Genomic DNA, 23,615 nt, shown 5'->3' with positions numbered 1-23,615 from the left:
TTGTTGCCCTCCGCTGGACTCTCTCCAATTTATCCACATCCTTCTTGTAGTGTGGGGCCCAAAACTGGACACAGTTCTCCAAATGAGGCCTCACCAGTGCTGAATAGAGGGGAATGATCACATCCCTTGATCTGCTGGCAATGCCCCTACTTATACAACCCAAAATGCCATTAGCCTTCTTGGCAACAAGGGCACACTGTTGACTCATATTCAGCTTTTCGTCCACCGTAACCCCTAAGTCCTTTTCTGCAGAACTGCTGCCCAGCCATTCGGTCCCTAGTCTGTAGCAGTGCATGGGATTCTTCCGTCCTAAGTGCAGGACTCTGCACTTGTCCTTGTTGAACCTCATCATATTTCTTTTGGCCCAATCCTCTAATTTGTCTATGTCCCTCTGTATCCTATCCCTACCCTCCAGCGTATCAACCACTCCTCCCAGTTTAGTGTCATCTGCAAACTTGCTAAGGGTGCAGTCCACACCATCCTCCAGATCGTTAATGAAGATATTGAACAAAACCGGCCCCAGCACCGACCCTTGGGGCACTCCACTTGATACCGGCTGCCAACTAGACATGGAACCATTGATCACTACCCGTTGAGCCCGACCATCTAGCCAGTTTTGTATCCACCTTACCGTCCATTCATCCAGCCCATACTTCTTTAACTTGCTGGCAAGAATACTGTGGGAGACTCTATCAAAAGCTTTGCTAAAGTCCAGAAATAGCACATCCACTGCTTTCCCCTCATCCACAGAGCTGGTTATCACATCATAGAAGGCAATTAGGTTAGTCAGGCATGATTTGCCCTTGGTGAATCCATGCTGACTATTCCTGATCACTTTCCCCTCCTTTAAGTGGTTCAGAATTGATTCCTTGAGGACCTGTTCCATGATTTTTCCAGGGACTGAGGTGAGACTGACTGGCCTGTAGTTCCCTGGATCTTCTTTCTTCCCTTTTTTAAAGATGGGCACTACATTAGCCTTTTTCCAGTCATCCGGGACCTACCCCGATCGCCATGATTTTTCAAAGATAATGACCAATGGCTCCGCAATCTCATCGGCCAACTCCTTTAGCACCCTCGGATGCAGTGCATCCGGCCCCATGGACTTGTGCTCGTCCAGCTTTTCTAAATAGTCCCAAACTACTTCTTTCTCCACAGAGAGCTGGTCACCTCCTCCCCATACCGTGCTGCAGAGTGCAGCTGTCTGGGAGGTGACCTTGTCTGTGAAGACAAAGGCAAAAAAAGCATTGAGTACAGTAGCTTTCTCCACATCCTCTGTCACTAGGTTCCCTCCCTCATTCAGCAAGGAGCCCACACTTTCCTTGACTTTCTTCTTGTTGCCAACATACCTGAAAAAACCCTTCTTGTTACTCCTAACATCTCCGGCTAGCTGCAACTCCAAGTGTGATTTGGCCTTCCTAATTTCACTCCTGCATGCCTGAACAATACTTTTATACTCCTCCCTGGTTATTTGTCCAATCTTCCACTTCTTGTAAGCTGTTTTTTTGTGTTTAAGACGAGCAAGGATTTCACTGTTAAGCCAAGCTGGTCGCCTGCCATATTTACTTTTCTTCCTACACATCGGGATGGTTTGTTCCTGCAACCTCAATAAGGATTCTTTAAAATACAGCCAGCTTTCCTCGACTCTTTTCCCCGTCATGTTATTCTCCCAGGGGACCTTGCCCATCAGTTCCCTGAGGGAGTCGAAGTCTGCTTTTCTGAAGTCCAGGATCTCTGTTCTACTGCTCTCCTTTCTTCCTTGTGTCAGGATCCTGAACTCGACCATCTCATGGTCACTGCCTCCCAGGTTCCCATCCACTATTGCTTCCTCTACTGAAGGTAGGACAAGAAGTAATGGGTTTGATCTGCAGCAAGAGAGATATTACATTTTCCTACTACCTAACTAAAAAGGATAAGGATAAATTGATAAGGATAGTTAAGTACTGGAATCATTACCAAGAGAGGTTGTGAAATCCCCATCATTAGAGATTTTTACGAACAGGTTAGACTAACACTTGTCTGGGATAGTCTAGGTATACTTGGTTCTGTCTTAGCATAGAGGGATGGATTAGATAACCTCTTGAGGTCTCTTCCAGACGTATTTATATATGATTATGTGATAAATGTAATAAGCAATAAAACTGGGCCAACTGTCTCTCCCTTAGCTAATTTTAGAAATGTCATTTTTTCTTTTTAAATAAATAGGGAGTGATGGGACCTGCGGGATCATCTGGCCGACCTGGATCATCTGGGCCTAAGGTAAGGTCATTTACTCTATTTTACTTTGAATGGGACAAATGACATCAAGAGTATTCATTGCCCTATGGATCATTATAACAAAGTTATAGTACTCTGTGTCGTGTGCTTGTTTATTTTAATATAAAAACACTGAAAATATAACTCTAATTTCCCATATATAACTTGTATGTGATAGTCCAATTTCTAAGTACAAGAAAGTCTTGGTAAGATGTAGCAACCATTGCCTGTCATGTTATGAGGCATTGGAACTTCTTCAGAAACAGTATGGGGTACCTTTTTTGAGCCTTGGGATCTTGATAAATGTTCCTCAATACTAGGGGCCAATTAATACTTGTATAAACCAGGACTTTCAGCCTGTTTTCCAATTATTTATATTTTAATCATGTTAAAGTGATGTGCTGCTCTTTCCCTTTAACATAGAGCCCAATTTATTTCAGATGTAACTTTATTGATTGCGTTAGAGTTATAGCAGGAATGAATTAGACCCAGGTACTTATGTAACTAAAATGGTTAAGAACATAAGAACATAACATAAGAAAGGCCGTACCGGGTCAGACCAAAGGTCCATCTAGCCCAGTATCTGTCTACCGACAGTGGCCAATGCCAGGTGCCCCTGAGGGAGTGAACCTAACAGGCAATGATCAAGTGATCTCTCTCCTGCCATCCATCTCCATCCTCTGACGAACAGAGGCTAGGGACACCATTCTTACCCATCCTGGCTAATAGCCATTTATGGACTTAGCCACCATGAATTTATCCAGTCCCCTTTTAAACATTGTTATAGTCCTAGCCTTCACAACCTCCTCAGGTAAGGAGTTCCACAAGTTGACTGTGCGCTGCGTGAAGAAGAACTTCCTTTTATTTGTTTTAAACCTGCTGCCTATTAATTTCATTTGGTGACCCCTAGTTCTTGTATTATGGGAATAAGTAAATAACTTTTCCTTATCCACTTTCTCAACATCACTCATGATTTTATATACCTCTATCATGTCCCCCCTTAGTCTTCTCTTTTCCAAACTGAAGAGTCCTAGCCTCTTTAATCTTTCCTCATATGGGACCCTCTCTAAACCCCTAATCATTTTAGTTGCTCTTTTCTGAACCTTTTCTAGTGCTAGAATATCTTTTTTGAGGTGAGGAGACCACATCTGTACACAGTATTCGAGATGTGGGCGTACCATGGATTTATATAAGGGCAATAATATAGTCTCAGTCTTATTCTCTATCCCCTTTTTAATGATTCCTAACATCCTGTTTGCTTTTTTGACCGCCTCTGCACACTGCGTGGACATCTTCAGAGAACTATCCACGATAACTCCAAGATCTTTTTCCTGACTCGTTGTAGCTAAATTAGCCCCCATCATGTTGTATGTATAGTTGGGGTTATTTTTTCCAATGTGCATTACTTTACATTTATCCACATTAAATTTCATTTGCCATTTTGTTGCCCAATCACTTAGTTTTGTGAGATCTTTTTGAAGTTCTTCACAATCTGCTTTGGTCTTAACTATCTTGAGTAGTTTAGTATCATCTGCAAACTTTGCCAGCTCACTGTTTACCCCTTTCTCCAGATCATTTATGAATAAATTGAATAAGATTGGTCCTAGGACTGACCCTTGGGGAACACCACTAGTTACCCCTCTCCATTCTGAGAATTTACCATTAATTCCTACCCTTTGTTCCCTGTCCTTTAACCAGTTCTCAATCCATGAAAGGACCTTCCCTTTTATCCCATGACAGCTTAATTTACGTAAGAGCCTTTGGTGAGGGACCTTGTCAAAGGCTTTCTGGAAATCTAAGTACACTATGTCCACCGGATCCCCCTTGTCCACATGTTTGTTGACCCCTTCAAAGAACTCTAATAGATTAGTAAGACACGATTTCCCTTTACAGAAACCATGTTGACTATTGCTCAAGAGTTTATGTTTTTCTATGTGTCTGACAATTTTATTCTTTACTATTGTTTCAACTAATTTGCCCGGTACCGATGTTAGACTTACCGGTCTGTAATTGCCGGGATCACCCCTAGAGCCCTTTTTAAATATTGGCGTTACATTAGCTAACTTCTAGTCATTGGGTACCGAAGCCGATTTAAAGGACAGGTTACAAACCTTAGTTAATAGTTCCGCAACTTCACATTTGAGTTCTTTCAGAACTCTTGGGTGAATGCCATCTGGTCCCGGTGACTTGTTAATGTTGAGTTTATCAATTAATTCCAAAACCTCCTCTAGTGACACTTCAATCTGTGACAGTTCCTCAGATTTGTCACCTACAAAAGCCAGCTCAGGTTTGGGAATCTCCCTAACATCCTCAGCCGTGAAGACTGAAGCAAAGAATCCATTTAGTTTCTCCGCAATGACTTTATCATCTTTAAGCGCTCCTTTTGAATTTTGATCGTCAAGGGACCCCACTGGTTGTTTAGCAGGCTTCCTGCTTCTGATGTACTTAAAAAACATTTTGTTATTACCTTTGGAGTTTTTGGCTAGCCGTTCTTCAAACTCCTCTTTGGCTTTTCTTATTACACTCTTGCACTTAAGTTGGCAGTGTTTGTGCTCCTTTCTATTTGCCTCACTAGGATTTGACTTCCACTTTTTAAAGCAAGTCTTTTTATCTCTCACTGCTTCTTTTACATGGTTGTTAAGCCACGGTGGCTCTTTTTTAGTTCTTTTACTGTTTTTCTTAATTTGGGGTATACATTGAAGTTGGGCCTCTATTATGGTGTCTTTAAAAAGGGCCCACGCAACTTGCAGGGATTTCATTTTAGTCACTGTACCTTTTAACTTTTGTCTAACTAACCCCCTCATTTTTGTATAGTTCCCCCTTTTGAAATTAAAGGCCACAGTGTTGGGCAGTTGAGATGTTCTTCCCACCACAGGGATGTTGAATGCTATTGTATTATGGTCACTATTTCCAAGCGGTCCTGCTACAGTTACCTCTTGGACCAGCTCCTGCGCTCCACTCAGGATTAAATCTAGAGTCGCCTCTCCCCTTGTGGGTTCCCGTACCAGCTGCTCCATGAAGCAGTCATTTAAAGTATCGAGAAATTTTATCTCTGCATTTCGTCCTGAAGTGAAATGTTCCCAGTCAATATGGGGATAATTGAAATCCCCCACTATGATTGGGTTCTTAATTTTGATAGCCTCTCTAATTTCCCTTAGCATTTCATCATTTTAATGTTTAGCGCCATAAATCCAGATTGCTGTATAAATCCAGATCTGACTGTTAGGATAACCTTCAGATTTAACATGAGTGGAGTTTTGGCTGAGTGAGCACTATATGATATGGTCCTCAAAACTTTTAGAAGATGAGTCTTAATTCTTCTAGTCTTTGTTTCTCTATCCATATATACATGCTTTCAGTTGTATAAATCATGCTTAGAAGCATACAAATATTATTTTAAGTCTTATGTTGCAGGTGGATTTTCAAAAGTGCTCAACGTTGGCTTGACTCTGCTCTCATTGACTTCAGCGGGAGCACAGTTAGGCCAAGAATGAGCACAGCCAAAAATAAATACATTTGATTTTAAAATGTGATAGATGTGGCTGTTCTGAGAAAATAGTTGCATTAGTCTCTTATGCTCTATATATGGAGCTGGATCCTGCAGTGCTTCCACAGGAAAAAACTTGTATTGATATTTATACACAGCCAAGATCAGGTTAATCACTAACTCCTCTATAATTTTAATGAAGATCTGAAAAGCTGAAAATGTGAGTTGTTCTATAGGACCAAAATATTTTTGACTCAGAGAAGTCCTAGGATTTTCAAGGCCCTTTGCTAAGTAAGATGTATGGGAACATCAAGCCGATATATGCAAATATCATAGTATATTTGGTGAGGGAAGGTTTGCTGCTGGGGAAGGGAAGGTCAGTCATTGCCACCTGGGGATAGAGGCCACGGGCGCCAACTTATATGGGCTCTTGGAGCTAAAGCCCCAGGAATATTCATAATCAGGGGCTCTGCTCCACCAATATTTGGAGCTAGATTTTTCCCCCTCCCCGGAGCTTCCCTGCCTGAATGTAAAGAGAGCACACACGTCTCTCTCTCCTTTGCTGCTGCTGCCGTAGCCTAAGGGCTGCAGCATTAGCATAAGAGGAATGCTAACTGCTGCTGAAGCACTCAGGAGGGGGAGGGGAGTGGAGGGGGCCTCCCCTCTCCTGCCCCTACCTGGAGGAGACACAAACGGGCCAGGAGACAGACATCACTCACCTTAGCAGCAGTTGGAGCTTCCGTGAGTGTTTGACCCTATGATTTTTTATTATGTTTGAGTGTTTGACCCTATGATTCCCCCCCTGCCCCAGCCCCAGTCCCAGCCCCTACTTCTACCCCTAGTGAGGCACAGCAGGCTGCACAGGGGAGGCAGGAAGCCACATGTGAAGGCAATGCCCCCTCCCCCAGCACCCACCAACCCACTCGCCACAGGAGGGATGGGAGAGGGAGGCTTCCTAGACCTGAGCAGCTGGGGCTTGGGTGAATTTTATGACACCCTGCTCCCCCGTCCCATAGCCAGCCACCACCCTGCCTACCCCACTTCTGCCCCATGCTGTGCAAGGGGCAGCCCCATCCACAGTGAAGTTATGGTGAGGGGCAGCAACATGGAAGGCCACCTGTGCCCCCCCCACCCAATACCCATCATAGGGGAGGGGAGTGAGCTTTCTGGACCTGAGAGGGGCCCTAGGAGCATGTGCAGAGTGTGTGTGCCGTGGGGGGCAGGAGGGGTCCCTCCCCTGGAGCTTGCTGCTGCCAGTGGTGGTGATGGGGAGTCCTCTCTGGCCCTAGCCCTGGGGCAGCCTGTCTGCACCCCAAGTTCCTCAGCCCTGCCTCACCCCAAAGCCTGCACCCCCAGCACCGAGCACGCTCCTGCCCTGTGAACCCCTCATCCCCAGCCCCACCCCAGAACCCTCACCTGAGGGGAAAAACATGCAACTTAAATTTGGTGGTCAGTTTGGAGTATCATTGTATTTAGCACAATAGTTGATTATTTTACACCCTTCAAAGTATGTAACTGGTCATATACAGGTGTTTTCTCTGAATACTGTCTGTGTGCCTCAGTTTCCCCAATGCATTTCTTAAGGCTCTAGATGGTGGGATAAGGGGGTGTGATTGTTGTAAAGCCCTAGAGGGCCAGTGTGATGCTGTCTGCACAGAGAATGGCCGACACCCTGTCTCCAGGCAACTGATGGCCTGGGCCACTCTCCTGCAAGGTGCCAACTGAAGGTGTTTGGAGTATCATTGTATTTAGCACAATATTTGATTATTTTACACCCTTCAAAGTATGTAACTGGTCGTATACAGGTGTTTTCTCTGAATACTGTCTGTGTGCCTCAGTTTCCCCAATGCATTTCTTAAGGCTCTAGATGGTGGGATAAGGGGGTGTGATTGTTGTAAAGCCCTAGAGGGCCAGTGTGATGCCGTCTGCACAGAGAATGGCTGCAACCCTGCCTCCAGGCAACTGATGGCCTGGGCCACTCTCCTGCAAGGTGCCAACTGAACGTGTTGGAGAACAAAGAGATCAGGTGGCCTCCTAATGCCTGGAAAAGAGACAAAGGCCAGAGGAGGGAGTGTCAGTGCCTGTGCAGACTTCCGGGAAGCGCATGGTGTGGAAGCAGCAAAGAATCCTGTGGCACCTTATAGACTAACAGATGTTTTTGCAGCATGAGCTTTCGTGGGTGAATACCCACTTCTTCGGATGCAAGAAGTGGGTATTCACCCACGAAAGCTCATGCTGCAAAAACATCTGTTAGTCTATAAGGTGCCACAGGATTCTTTGCTGCTTCTACAGAACCAGACTAACACGGCTACCCCTCTGATACATGGTGTGGAAGGGGATGCTGGGATGCTTTGGAACAACTCCATACAAAGCCAGTCAGGACTCTGGGGGAGCCTCCTCTCTGAGCATACTGTCTCCAGGGCAAGAAGCTTACACCTTCCTGGGTCTGACCTCGGAGCATTCAGCATGCCCTTCCACACCATGCACTTTCCGCAGCGAGTGTGCCCAGGCAGGTCCTGGGGCAACCAGAGGTCCCTGCACCCCAACTCCGCAGTCAGATGTGACTCTCAGCCAGACAGTAAAACAGAAGGTTTATTAGATGACAGGGATACAGTCTAAAACAGAGCTTGTAGGTACAGAAAACAGGACCCCTCAGTCAGGTCCATCTTGGGGGGTGGGGAGCCCAGACCCAAGTTCTGGGCCTCTCCCGATTTCCCCAGCCAGCTCCAAACTGACACTCCCTCATCTGGCCTTTGTGTCTCTTCCGGACAAGGAGGCCACCTGATCTCTTTGTCCCCAACACCGTCAGTTGGCACTTTGCAGGGGAAACTGAGGCACCCACACAGTATTCAGAGAAAACATTAAGAACATTCCCACTTTGTCACAACAGGTGCAACAAAATTTAATACCGTATATTGAAGCAGGCAAGTGCTGCTTCTGACTTTACACTTTTAATTGACCCTTGTAATCTTGTGGTGCTGATGCATTGTAGCTTCATTTTATATCAGCTTACAGGGTGAGAGTGGGGGGGTGGGGGGGGACACCACCATTTTGGGCCCCACCAAAAATTATACGAACCTGCCGCCTATGGAGGCAGTCATACATTTTTGGTATCCAGGAGGGGTTTTCAGTGCACTTGTCACTGTGGGAGGGTTTAAACCTCAAGGACATTATGATTAATGGGGGGGTTTAAGGTGGGCCAGCAGGTGGGAGATGTTACAGGTGCATGGTTAAAATAGGAGTACTGACCATTTAGAATCCCCCAAGTTTCGGAGGGCTGGATTGTTACTGTCACACACATGTTAAGTGCCCTTTTGTGACAGAAGGTTTTCAAACAGGATCTCTTTATATTTGATATTCTCAACCACACAATTATGTTGTTTTATTAATAGGGCTATAAGGGTGAACCTGGAATACAAGGGAAACCAGGATTATCAGGAGTCAAGGTAAATATGGTTTACCTTCATCTAGAAATATTCCAGTCAAGGATATTATGATTACAATGTTCCATGATTTACTTGTTGGTTACAAGGTAGTTTTGGTTCAAAATGGAAACAATAATTAACAAATTTACTCCAGATTGGATTTAATGGATGATTCTTACAAATACATGACCAGATCCTGGAGTGAAATCAGCGAATCTATGCCATTTTACAACATCTTAGTGTCTGGGCCATTGTTTACATTGCATCTACACAGATAGTTTGTTCTGATCTGTACTGTGGAACTTTACATACAGGCATACATATAGTGTAAATGAGTGGTTCTCAAACTTTTGTCCTGGTGACCCTTTTCAAACAGCAAGCCTCTGAGTGCGACCCCCCTCATATAAATTAAAAACACTTTTTTGTATATTTTACACCATTATAAATGCTGGATGCAAAGCAGGGTTTGGGGTGGAGGCTGACAGCTCATGACCCCCCATGTAATAACCTTGCGACCCCCTGAGGGGTCCCGACCCCCAGTTTGAGAACCCCTGGTGTAAATTGTTTCTTGCTACTTGTGTGTACCAAAGATGTAGATAATACATTATCAGTATTTGCTGGTGCTTTCTTATATTTTTAGTTAAAGAATCCAAAAAGTTAGCAAATAACAATGCAGATACTAATCAGTGACCTAATGGTACCAAATTATGATGTCAGAGGGAAGATCCAAAATACTTGATCTGATTGGAAAGCAGCACTCCAGAGTGGCCTAGTTTATCTCTTGGTCTAAGGATGACTTTGTGGTCTTCGTCTAATACTGTCCTTTGGGAGGGTCAGTACAGTGCCTTGTCAAGAAGAGCAAAGGGAAGGGAAGGATCAAAGGGGAGAAACTGGCTTGTCAAAAAATTAGTGTCTTAGACTCTTATCTTCAGCTGAATGTTGAGCCCACAATGCTCTGTCTAGGAAGAAATCAAATGGAACTTGTGCAGATTATTGAAGATTCACAGTAAAACGGGGAGAGTCAAAAGTGCAATAGTTTCTGAGGTACATTTTGGGTAAACTCTTTTACACAGCTATAGGTTTCAGAAGTAAACATGGAGCCTGGCCTTCAGTCACACTGGTATAAATCTGAAGTAAATTCAGAGAAGTCAGTGAAGTTACGGCAATGTTAAACCAGTGTCATTAGCTTGTTCGTTTATAAGCCAACCCCCCAAAATGGATAGGTAACAGTAGCAAAAACTGTATGATCCTTTCATAAGCTGACCCTATATTTCAGTGGTTGGAAAGCTTTGGCTCTCGGCCCATCAGGGTAAGCCACTGGTGGGTCAGGACATTCTGTTTACTTGGAGCATCTGCAGGCATGGAGCCCCTCAGCTCCCTGTGGCCACGGTTCACCGTTCCCAGCGGCTGGAGTTCACCGTTCCCAGCCTATGGGAACTGCGGGAAATGGCGCACCACTTCCCGCAGCTCCCATTGGCTGGCAACAGTGAACCGTGGCCAGAGGGAGCTGAGGGGCTCCATGCCTGCAGACGCTCCAGGTAAACAAAACTACAATGTATTAGATCAGGGAAAGGAGCAGTGAACCACGGCCAGTGGGAGCTGCCATTGGCTGAACCTGTGGACGCAGCAGCTAAACAAACCGGCCCAGCCCACCAGGGTGCTTACCCTGGTGGGCTGCATGCAAAAGGTTGCCGATCCCTGTATTAGATATTCAATTCAATGATTCCATACAGTTTTAAATCATCAGATTTTGGTGTAGACCTGTTTATAAGCCAACCCCCGCTCTTTGATGTGTCACTTTTTAACCTAAAATATTTGGCTTATGAACGAGGATATATGGTAAGATGAAAATCAGGCCCAATATTCTGAAATGGTACATAATGAATATAGTCAAATGCACGTGATAAGATGTATTTACTCTAATTCTTAAAATGAAGTTGTTGAAAACTAAATTGCTTGACATTGCCATTACTAGGAACAGTATCATTTGTGTAATATTACAAAGAAAAAAATCCCACCTAGGTAAAAGTCAGGATAAGTCTTTTGCACATTGGATGAATGAGTTGAGAAATCAAGAGTGAGAACATTGCTGTGGCTTTTAGTCAGTATGGCTGTATTCAGCATATAAAAAACAACCGAGGTTTCAGCTCAATCACCATCATAGTGTAGAAATCTCAGAGTATCATAGCCAAACCTGAAGAGATCTTGAAAAAACATGCAATCTGTGTTTTTACACACAGCACATCAATGATACTTATGGAGCTATTGTATTACTCAGGGAGAACAAGGAGGACCAGGTACTCCAGGTGAACCAGGGTACCCAGGCATGCCTGGGACACAGGGTGTAAAGGTAAGTAGTTTCTATGGCTTTAATATCCATTACAACTTTCATTATGCTTTTTCCATAAATGGTAAATGTTTTTTTTAGACAATATGCTTGGAGAATATGTGGGTCAGTGTTGACTTCTAGTATTATCAATAAAGCTGTGATGGCACAGCTTTATTGATATAAAAGGTGGTAATAAAATGTGTATAATGTATTATTGTTATAAGTGCTTGATGTGAAATTCTCTCATATAAAAGGTTTTATGTATATGTAATATATATATATATAATCTCCTTTCATAAAGGAGTCCATAAGGATTGTAGGAGCAACCACACCTAATCAGCCATTAAGGGGGATGTGTCGCTTAAGCACTCTCCTATGTGGATGCAGCCAGAGCCATAACTAGGGATTTTACTGCCTGGGACGAACAAGCATATTTGTGCCCCCTACCGTTTTTCTGGCCCATTTTTTGCCCCATTTTTCCACGCTCCCCCCCACGACTTTGCGTCCTCTCGTCCCAACTCTGACACTTTCCTCCTTTGTGATCTTGGGCAAATCTTGTGTTTTGTTGCCCCAGTTTTCCCTTATACAAAAGAGGGATAGTGATACTTACAGAGGGATGGTAGGAGGTATAATTCATTGGTGAAGTGAAAGGCATTATAAGAGTGCAAACTAGAGTAGTTCATCTCTCCAGAACGTGTACATGGAGAAAAAAGGTAAGCTTTCCCCGTAATTCAGAGATCACGAGTAAGGAACCCTTACAGCGAGCAATATTGCAGTGCTCTGCAATAATGATCTCTAAGGCTAGGCTTTACAATGGAGTCAGTCACTACAGCATTTGGGACCAGTGATGTAGTATCTATTTTATAAAGATTTCAAATATGTCTCTTTGGAACTTAATCCTTCCCCCCTCCCTGCAAAAAAAAAAAAAATCTATGCCCATGTGTGGCTCTCCAAGAGAGAATCCTTGCCTGCTAACACATGTCCCAGTGAATGGGATCCAGTGAATGGGATCCATCACTGTAGCTGGACCCCAGTTGGGCCCCTCTTATTCTGTTAGTAATCTGCCTGTCCCACCCTAGCCCTTAGGAGCTGTGCTAAACTCCTCTCTTCCGGGAGGCATTCCTGAACTGATATCCAGCAGGCATAAAAACCTCTTCCATCAGGCAAAATCAGATCAGTGTTTTGCTTCCAGCAAAGAAACTGCAAGCTTTGTGGTGAAAGTAATTTCCCTGTGTCCTGATTAACAACAACAAACCAAGGCCCACAGGCTGGAGAAGAGAACAGAGCTTAATTGACTGAGTTTTGAAATGTGGTCTTAATGATTAGGTTCAAATTAGCCAGCATCACCTTTTCATCCTGAGGAATTGAAGTGAAATGTGATTCTCTACAGCAGTCTATGGCTAATCCAGCTTGCATCACACACACAGCCCTTTTAAAACATGTCTCAAATAAAGCAGGTATCTTCCTCTTTCATGGCTTCTCTTATTTTCCTCATTGTATTGTCTGAGGTACATATTTTAAAGCTCCACACCCCCATCTAAGCCACTGGTGTTTTACCTGCAAATCAAGAGGAGGATAGGATCTGGGGCGGGGGAGGAAAACAAAAAGAAATGGCTTTGAACTGTTTAGTTTTTTTGGTGAAATGATAAAGCCATGTCCCAAAGCAAATGAATAGTGTCCAAGTGTCAAAAGAGCAAGACATGATTGTCTGTCAGCAAAAGCGCAGGATAGGAAGTGCTAGTGGAAACAGTGACACCCAAATAATAGCCATAATTAATACCTGGCATTTCCCATGGCAGAATTCTGCAGTAATGGTGCAAAATGCTGCAAGAGCACTGATAGCAACTAGGGTCTACTGGGCTGGGCACAAGTCTGCGAATCAGATATGTCTGCCTTTGGGGAGACTAGCCCTGTGCCCCACCTCTTGTGGCTGAGGCCCTGCCTCCACTTGTTGCTCTCAGCCCTGCCATGGCTCAGGCCAGGGGCTGAGAACTTGTCCCCGGATGGGACCGCAGTGAAGCTTTCCGCACTGGCTCGAGTTCCAAGCCTGGAGCCCCTCTCCCGTTCCACCCCTTCTTCTTCTTCGAGGCCTTGCTCATGCCCATTCTATATTAGGTGTGTGTGCTTGCCACATGCACTGGTTCTGGAAGTTTTTCCCTCAACAGTATCCATAAGGGACCGGCTCTGGCGCCCCCTGGAGTGGTGCTTGCATGGCGCGGTATAAGGGGCTCTGCTAGCGCCCCCCACCTTGAGTTCCTTTTTGCCGCCAATGATGGTGCTGGAACATCTGCTGCTTCGGCTAGCGTTGTTTTGTTTTCTGTTCTGTGAACTTTGAAAACCTGTAATATAGTTGTATATAGTTAGTAGTTTCTTAGTTACCCTTAGTAGTAGTTCTCAACTTTTTGTTAGTCCCACATACCAGCTGCCTAAGGTGCTTAGGTGAAGGGCACATAAGTGACAAGTGCTGTATTTGCAAGTCCTTTAAACCTTAGGACTAAGAAGGAGCGTGATATCCCTCTGAAAACACTCCTAATGGAATTGGCACTCACTCCAGCACCGGAGCAGCAATCTGACTCCGCACTGAGCACCGTGGCCTCCATGCGCAGGGCTCCGCTGGTGCCATTCACGATCTGGCACCCATCCCCTTCCACAGCTCCAGGGAAGATCTCCTACCTCCCGTAAGGGAAAGGAGAGGGCTCGGAGTGCGCCACGACGAGGCGTACCTCGCTGGTAGATTGGCACAGAACTTCTGAGGCACACTCCACCTGGCAAGAACTCCGGAACTGGCCCCAACCATCTCCAAGGGCATGGTACTGATCCCGGGAACAATCGGACAACAGAGACCACCATTATCACCTGTCAAGAAGGTCACCCTAGTCAGGACAATCCTCCTGGCAACTGGCCCATAGTAGCCCTGCTCCCATTCAACATCCTGGAACCGGTCAAGTAACATGAGGCATGGATTGCTGGATATCCAATGCAGATCCACTGGATGCCGTCAGTCCATGAGTGCCCGACCAAGATAGTCTCGCTCGGACAGGTCGGCTTCGGGATGCAGCGACCGGCACTGGTTGGACAAGAGACATTGCTCAGCCCAATCCTGGTCACCTGGTACCGACCACTCTGCTGGTACCTCCAGCTCGGAGCAAGGTTCCCTGACTGTGGGACAAGCCCCGGTACCAGCGGTGCCGACTACATTATTGGCACTGAAACCTGTCCCATGGCCCCAAGTGCAGTGGCCGGCGCCACGGTATCCGTGGAACCCTTGGGAGTTCACCCAACCTTCCCAGGCTGCCTGATCGGTGTCAGGAGCCTTGAACAGGCCAGCAGCCTTGGTATCCTGTCCCCCTCTGGTGCCGGAGACTTTGGGGGAAGGACCCCACAGGTCCAGGAGGACCCAGGGGAGCAAGCTACTAGACCACCAGTGGACGTGGAGGTTCCCATGGCACTGGCATTGTCTTAGTTGTCGCTTGAGGAGGCTATCATGAAGCCCCCCTCACCCAGTTCCTCAGGATGATGCCAAAGCGCACAAGGAATTTTTGAAGAAGGTCACTTCTAACCTGGGGCTTCAAGTAGAGGAATTGGAAGAGCCCTCTGACTCTCTCTTTGACGTCCTCTGCTCCTCAGCTCCTGCCAAGCTGGATCTATGCCTTCATGAAGGGGTTTCCAAAATCACTAATGCCCTCTGGCAGACCCCCCTGTTCCTTGTTCCCTATCTCTTAAAGGGCCGAAGGCAAGTACTTTGTGCCAACCAAAGGGCATGAGTACATATACTCCCACCCAGCCTCTAATTCCCTTGTGGTTGAGGCAGTTAACCACAAGGAGAGGCAAGGACAACCCGGGGCCACTCCCAGAAATAAAGACTCAAGAAGGCTGGATCTCTTTGGCGTAAGTTTTATTCATCTTCAAGCCTTCAGCTGAGAGTGGCGAACCACCAAGCCCTCCTTGGCCGATATGACTTTAATATGTGGCAATCCATGGCCAAGTTCGAAGGGTCACTCCCTGAGGTTTCCAAGAAGGTGTTCCAAGTGATCTTCGATGAGGGCACAACTGCAGCCAAGGCAGCCCTCCAGGCAGCATCAGATACTGTTGCTGCTGCCCACACCATGGCTTCCACTATCTCTATGCAGTGAGTCTCTTGGCTGCTCCTCTCTGGGTTGTCCACCAAGGCCCAGCAGTCATTGCAGGACCTGCCCTTCGATGGCGGGGCCCTATTTGTAGAGGAAACAGACAGCAAGTTGCATGATCTCAAGGACTCCTGCACCACCCTCAAAACCCTAGGTCTCTAAGTCCCAGCCTCAGTGCATAAGTGGTTCAAACTACAGCAGCCTCAGGCCAGGGGAGCAGCCTCAGCTGGACCAGCCTCATAAATGAGCCAAGGGTTACAAGCACTGCCCGAGCCACCTACATCCACCCTCTGCCCAGTCTGGCTCAACGAGTAATAAGCAGAGGGCCAAACAGTCATTTTGAGGGTGTGCCCAAGGGCGACCTACCAGACTATTCCCCAGATCCATCTTTCCCAGTGTTCTCCAGCCGCCTTTTCCCTTTCCTCCCTGCATGGACTACTATAACTTCAGACCGCTGGGTCCTCAGCACAGTGGAACGGGGTTATACCCTCCAGTTCTTTTCTACCTCTCCTTCCCACCTGCTTTCCCCGTCCCTCTTCAGGGACCCTTCTCAGAAGAGTCTCCTCATGCAAGAGATAAAGGGGTTACTGCAGCTGGGTGCGGTGGAAGAAGTCCCTCTCAAGTACAGGAACAAGGGGTTCTGTTCCTGGTACTTTTTAATCCCAAAGGCCAAGGGCGGTCTACCACCCATCCTGGAACTGTGAGACCTCAACAAGTACTTACAGAAGCTAAAGTTCCACATGGTCTCTCTGGCTTCTATTATTCCCACTCTGGATCCGGGAGACTGGTATGCCGCCCTCAACTTGAAGGATGCGTGCTTCCACATAGCAATCTTTCAAGGACACAGACATTTCCTCCAGTTTACAGTGGGGCCCCACGACTACCAGTTTACGGTCCTCCCATTCGGCCTGGCGACAGCACCACTGGTGTTTACCAAGTGCATTTTGGTGGTAGTGGCTTACCTCAGGTGCTGGGGTATCCAGATATACCCGTACCTCGATGACTGGCTCGTCAAGGGCAGCTCCAGGTCTCAATTCCAAAGGGATGTCACCGTGCTTCAAGCCACGTGCCGCTCTCTGGGCCTACTGGTGAATGACAAAAAGTTGACCTTAGTGCTAGTGCAAACGATAGAGTTCATTGGAGCGATCCTCAACTCTACCTGCACCAGCATGTTCCTGCCGCTGGAAAGGTTCCACTCAATGGCGAATCTCATCCGACAAAGTGGGTAGTCACCTACGAAAGCTCATGCTCCAATACGTCTGTTAGTCTATAAGGTGCCACAGGACTCTTTGGTGCTTTTACTCATCCTGGAAGTCTCTGCATTCCCTCTGACTACAGCCATGGTCTGTCTGCATCTGCTAGGCCACATGGCAGCATGCATTTACGTGGTCCACCATGCTAGGCTCTGGATACAGCCCCTGCAACAGTGGCTGGTGATGGTCTATTCCCAGTCCTGAGACCCCCCGGAGAAGATCATGACCATTTCCCAAGCAATACTTACCTCACTGAGATGGTGGACCGACTGCAGGACAGTTCTGGAAGGGGTTCCATTCAACAACACTCCTCACTCCATCGAGTTGGTGTCAGATGCCTCGGACCTCAGCTTGGGGGCACATCTTGGCAACCTCCAGACAGGGGATGTGGTCCCTGGAGGAGGTGCAGTTACACATAAACATCAAAGAGCTCTGAGTAATACGGCTGGTGTGCGGAGTCTTCTTGCCCCACCTGTCAGGCAAGGTGTTATGAGTCCTGATGAACAACACAGCCTTGATGTTCTACATCAACAGGCTAGGGGGAGCTCGCTCGTCGGCTCTCTGTCAAGAGGCACTCCATCTGTGGGACTTCTGCATCAGCCATGAGATGCACCTGGAAGCTTTTCTCCTTCGCAGCTTCAGGAATACGCTGGCAGACCAGCTCAGCAGGGACTTCTCCTCTCACCATGAATGGTCGCTCCATCCAAAGGTAGCCTGCATGATCTTCCAAAGGTGGGGATCTCCCCAAGTGGACCCGTTCACTACCAGACAGAACAGGAAATGCAACCGGTTTTGTTCTTGACAGGGTTTGAGCAAGGACTCCCTCTCTGATGCCTTCCTTCCATCATGGTCAGGGAGCCTGATGTACATAGTCCCTCTGATTCCACTCCCAGGCATGAAAATATTGCAGCTGTCACGATTAGAAATGGATGTATTTTTGCTGGATGTCAACATGTGTTAGAACAGTCCCATTGAAGTAATTCTGATTACTTTGATCTGGCCTGTTATATATATTTAGTTATGTTTAAGTGTAAATGGCAATCAAAAGTCTGTACACTGCAGGTGACTCAGTATAACTATGAGAATTTTGACTTTTTGGCCTGGTCCACACACAGGTTTTGTAGTCATTTCAGTTGGGAGTCGGATTATCTACCAAAACAGTTGGATTGGTATAATTTTAGGGTACGTCTACACTATGCAATTATTCCGATTTTACATAAACCGGTTTAGTAAAACAGATTTATCAGATAAAATCGAGTGCACGCGGCCACACTAAGTATATTAATTCGGTGGTGTGCATCCACGGTCCGAGGCTAGCATCGATTTCTGGAGCGTTGCACTGTGGGTAGCTATTCCGTAGCTATCCCATAGTTCCCGCAGTCTCTCCTTCCCCTTGGAATTCTGGGTTGAGATCCCAGTGCGTGATGGGGCAAAAATTATTGTCGCGGGTGGTTCTGGGTAAATGTCGTCACTCATTCCTTCCTCCGGGAAAGCAACGGCAGACAATCATTTCGCGCCCTTTTTCCCTGGATTGCCCTGGCAGACGCCATAGCATGACAACCATGGAGCCTGTTTTGCCTCTTGTCACTGTCACCGTATGTGTACTAGATGCCGCTGACAGAGGCGATTCAGCAGCGCTACACAGCAGCATTCATTTGCTTTTGCATGATAGCAGAGATGGTTATCAGCCGTTGTGTACCATCTACCATACCCTTGTAAATTGGCTATGAGATGACGGTTATCAGTCCTTTTGTGCTGTATCCTCTGCTGCTGTCATAGGTGTCCCTGGCTGAGATCATCCGGGGGCGCAAAAGACAAGCAGAGATGGTTACCAGTCATATTGCACCGTCTGCTGCTATCATGGGTGCCCCTGGCTGAGATCGGCCGGGGGCGCAAAAGACAAAAATGGGAATGACTTCCCCGAGTCAATCCCTCCTTTATGGTATCTAAAAATAGAATCAGTCCTACCTAGAATATGGGGCAAGTGTACTAGAGAAGCAGTGTATCAGAGAACCAGAGAGCACAGCCCCTCCATGTCAGATCCCGCCGAAATGATGAGCTGCATGCCATTCACAGGGGGTGCCCTGCAACAACCCCACCTGTTGATTCCCTCCTCCCCCAGCCTTCCTGGGCTACCGTTGCAGTGTCCCCCCATTTGTGTGATGAAGTAATAAAGAATGCAGGAATAAGAAACAGTGACTTGTTAGTGAGATAAAATGAGGGGAAGGCAGCCTCCAACTGCTATGATAGTCCAGACAGGACATTAAGCAGTGTGGGGGAGAGGAGCCCAGCATCCCGCTGCTATGATAGTCCAGGCAGTACAGAATCTTTTCTTTACACATGAAGGGCGGGGGCTGATGGAGCTCAGCCCCCTATTGCTACGATGAAGATGGTTACCAGCCGTTCTGTACCATCTACTGGGAATGACCAGGAGTTTTTTACCCAGGCGTCCCCGGCCGACCTCACCTGAGGCCAGCCAGGAGCACTCACGGGCTGATGATGAGAACAGGTACCAGTCCTATTGTGCAGCACCATCTGCCACAAGGCTGATGATGAGGACGGTTACCAGTCATATTGCACCATCTACCATCAGTGAGGGGGAAAGAGGATATTGCAATTGAGTGCCGCAGCATTGCGTGTACCAGCAGCATTCAGTAGACATAGGGTGACACTTAGAAGAGTCAAGAGACAATTTTTTTCCCTTTTACTTCTGGGGGTGGGTGGGGGCTGTAAATTGACGAGCTATGCCCTGAACCACCGCGGACACTGTGTTTGACCCTAGAAGCATTTGGAGCTCAGCCAGGAATGCAAATGCTTTTAGGAGACTGCAGGAACTGTGGGATTGCTTGAGTCCTCAGTCCCCACTCCCTCCCTCCATGAGCGTCCATTTGATTCTTTGGCTTTCCGTTACGCTTGTCACGCAGCAGTGCGCTGAGTCCCTGCTATGGCGTCTGTGTGGAGAATTTTTAAAAATGATTTTGAATTTTGTCTTCTGTAACAGAGCGCTGATAGAACACATTTGCCTGCCTTTACAGCGATCACATCCGCATGGTCCATGCTGGAGCTCTTTTTTTATTTTTATTTTTAACTGCATCGCCACATGTGCTGATCGGAGCTCCACGCTGGGCAAACAGGAAATATTCAAAAGTTCGCGGGGCTTTTCCTGTCTACCTGGCCACTGCATCCGAGTTCAGATTGCTGTCCAGAGCGGTCAGTGCACTGTGGGATACCGCCCGGAGGCCAATACCGTCGATTTGCGGCCACACTAACCCTAAACCGATATGGTAATACCGATATTAGCGCTACTCCTCTCATTAGGGAGGAGTACAGAAACCGGTTTAAAGAGCCCTTTATATCGATATAAAGGGTGTCTTAGTGTGGACGGGTGTGGCGTTAAATCGGTTTAACGCTCCTAAAACCGGTTTAAACGCGTAGTGTAGACCAGGCCTTAGTGTGCAATTTTATTGATATAAAGGTAACTTATATCAGTATGGCTTATTCCTCTTTCCTAGGAACAAGCTATATCAGTGTAAACACCTTTTATTGGTAGCATTGCATCCGCATTAGCGGGTTTGTACCAGTATAGTTAAAGTGGTACAATTTATATGTAGAGAAGGCCTTGATTTCCTGATTTTTGCGGATTTAAATGTACATTCTTAAGGTGTGGAGATGTTCATATAGTTTTTTTCCTTTCATATAATACTGTGGCTTTCTTGGAAATTAGATCACTCCCTTGCATTCCAAGATATGTATATACACAGTGAGAGTCAAGGATGTATAGGTGATGTATAACCCTAGAAAATATGATGGATGCCAATGTATACATTATCCACCTGGCCTTAGTCTGTGCCAAAGAAGTGAGAAGTGCTAGTATACAGAGTTATATTAAAGGGGATTCCCAACTAACCATGGCACATAACCATCATAAGATGATGAAATGAGGTTTACAGCTCCCAGTGTTTTGAACTGTGGATTCTTTGCTCTTCATTAATGGTCCAAAACTAGAAAAATCAACCAGTGATTTGTATTTTTCTCCACAGTGTTAGTATAATTTCTCAAAAGAGTTTATATCACTATTTCTTATTTGTTTTATTGCCTTTGATCCAAAATGAGCAGGCTACAATCTGTGTCTTGGCATTAGTGATAGGTGCTGCATTGCAGAATCATGTACTAATGAATTTATAAAACTGGTGAGTTTTAGGTGCATCATTCATTTGATGTGCTTGGTTACCTACTTTAAAAGGTGTCTTCTAAAAACCAAAATACATCATATATATGGCTGTATAAAACATGCAGAGATTGAAACTCCAGCTTGACACTGGATGTCAGGAATAAACATTGGAAAGCAATACTGGAAGGGGGAATGGGCTTTGGGAGAGAGAACACCAAGTGGGGGAAGCAGGAAAAAGAATCAAGATATGAAGGGAAGTCAAAAGAGAGCTTGGGTGAAACAACAGCAAATGAGGAGAAAGAAGGAGGTCAAGCAAGAGTGAAGGGGAAAGGGAGAAAATGCAAAACAGGAATACAAAATTCAGCTTTGGCCAGTAAGCATGAAAGGGAGAAAGCTATCTTCCAGTGAAAATAAAGGAGATACAGAGTAGGAAAATTTTTAGAAGAAAATAGAGAAAAAGAAAGGTGTGTGAACTAAGTGAGAGAGAAGAAATGGAAAAACATGGTAGAGAAAGAAAGAAACTTGTTAGACATTGAATTTAGATGTTCGTTTATTTTATTGCTATTACCTTCTACATATTAGTGTGTTTCTCTTGAAAAACCCCACAACTCTAACCTAAAGCAAATTTTAGAAAAATATATAGTCCTTGATTGGTGGGCATTCATCACACTTTCCCTGATCTACATTCTTCCTTCAGAGGTCTTCAAATCTCTGGAGGAATAGAATCCTGTGTCATTTGTCTAACAGATGGTCTACTTTGTTTGGGATGTAGTTGATTATGACTATCAGCACCCATCTGGGTTCATTCAACCTCAGTGAAATTTAAAAACTTGCACATACCTTTTGGAAACAAGTGTCTTGTGAACAAAATTTTGATGTTTTCACAATTTTTTTTTTTGCCACAAAAATTACTGAAAAGAAATTTCTCTGCTGAAACGTGTTTGCCTGGTATTCAAATGCACATCAAGATATGCCTTTCCAGTATCTGCTTACTAATGCATTACTCTTAATTTTTCTGTATTTACTCTGCTTGTAGTCTATTATACTTGCTAAACCTGTATGACGGCTAACATGTCTGTACCAGTTTTCAAGTCTAACTCTGCTTCTGTGGTCGTTACCCTGGGTTTGGCTGTGACAAGATTTCTCTGTAACTAAATCAAATTGCAAGGACAGGATAAGAACAGGGAAATTCTGTAAAATCAGCAGGGTGTCGGATTAAGGAGTTAAATAAAAACACTCTCCTCATTGAGAATAAAAATACACACTTTGTAACTTCTATAGGCTCACCACATTGCCCATGCCAGGGGTTCCTTGCATTCCTCCAATTCCCCGCCTTTACAAGCTGCCTGTGTGCCACCTCCCCTGTCCCTCTATTTCAGGGACTCCCTGAACCTCCCCCCAGTCCTGCATCCTGCCAAGGGCCCTGTATTCCTCATGTATCCCTCCCCCACACCATTATCCCCATTCTCTCTCCCATTGCAGGGTCTCTGTGCGCTCCCTCCACCATGGCAGGGTCTCTGTGTTCCCTGCTTTCCCTTCCCCATACCCACTTCCCCACACCCTGCTTCCATCATCACCACCACTTCCCCCACACACCGCACTCCATTACATTACATGTCCCTCCTTTACTCCTTTCTGCCACGTCCACTTCCCCCCTTCCCACTTGTCTCAGGTCCCTGCTGCCACCATCAGTGCCACTCACTTCCAGCCCTCCCTGGGTTCCTGGTTTGCCCCCCACCACTTCCCCATCCCTCCATCCCCTGCTCCTTCCTACCCAGCCACCATGCCTTCCTGTCCAGGTCTCCATTTTCTCCCCACATCCTGCTTTCCTCCCTCCCCCGGTCCCTGCCTCCTAGCTACAAACCCTCCCTGTAAGGCTCTCTTATTTCGGTTAGAGTCAGACTACAGACAGGAAGTTAAGCTGCTGCCACTGATATCTGTAGATAGGTGCAGGGGGTGGCAGAGAAATTCCTCTGCTTGCAGTACCTAGGTGTCTGGGGGCCCTGATTTTCCTTTGAATCCAGCTTTTCCAGTGTTCTAATTTGCACAAGAATCATTAAGGTTCTGCCCATTGAAGCCAAGAACATTCCCTAAAATTTATGAATTGATCAGTTGCAGTGTTCCAATGTTATTGCCTTACAAAGAGAGAAACACCATTGAGTTGAGGGTAGGGATTCTTTGTACTTGGTCCAATAAATGTCTATATACAAATGCAAGAAATTTAAAAGCAAAAATAGGGATACTATTATGCCTTGCAATGGTCGCCTTTATATAATAAACATTACAGAAACATGGGGGAATGGCAAAAAACAAGGGGATACTGTAATGCCTCGTTACAAGCACTGTAGGAAAGACAGAGTAGGCTAAAGAGCTGGAGAAATAGTGGTGTAGGTAAAGGATTCTTTGGAGAATTCTGGGTGGAGGGGATCACAAAATTGAACCTATATGGATACAAGTATCAGAGGGGTAGCCGTGTTAGTCTGGTTCTGTAGAAGCAGCAAAGAATCCTGTGGCACCTTATAGACTAACAGATGTTTTGCAGCATGAGCTTTCGTGGGTGAATACCCACT

At 46.0% G+C, this 23,615-nt stretch overlaps 1 protein-coding gene across 3 annotated transcripts in view; it reads left to right on the top strand.

Annotated features, from left to right (window-relative positions):
* COL21A1 (collagen type XXI alpha 1 chain) overlaps window positions 1-23,615 on the top strand; it is a 209,249-nt gene that overhangs the window by 162,847 nt on the left and 22,787 nt on the right. For all 3 annotated transcript variants that reach the window (XM_045008463.1, XM_045008464.1, XR_006577691.1), the window contains 3 exons: window positions 2,203-2,256; window positions 9,133-9,186; window positions 11,444-11,515. In XM_045008463.1, the coding sequence (XP_044864398.1) occupies window positions 2,203-2,256; window positions 9,133-9,186; window positions 11,444-11,515 (180 nt within the window). The remainder of the gene's footprint in view (window positions 1-2,202; window positions 2,257-9,132; window positions 9,187-11,443; window positions 11,516-23,615) is intronic.

This window comes from Mauremys mutica, chromosome 3 (genome assembly GCF_020497125.1).
Source record: "Mauremys mutica isolate MM-2020 ecotype Southern chromosome 3, ASM2049712v1, whole genome shotgun sequence".
Classification (NCBI taxonomy): domain Eukaryota; kingdom Metazoa; phylum Chordata; order Testudines; family Geoemydidae; genus Mauremys; species Mauremys mutica.
Note: the sequence above shows the minus strand (reverse complement) of the source record. Positions and strands in the feature narration are given on the sequence as shown.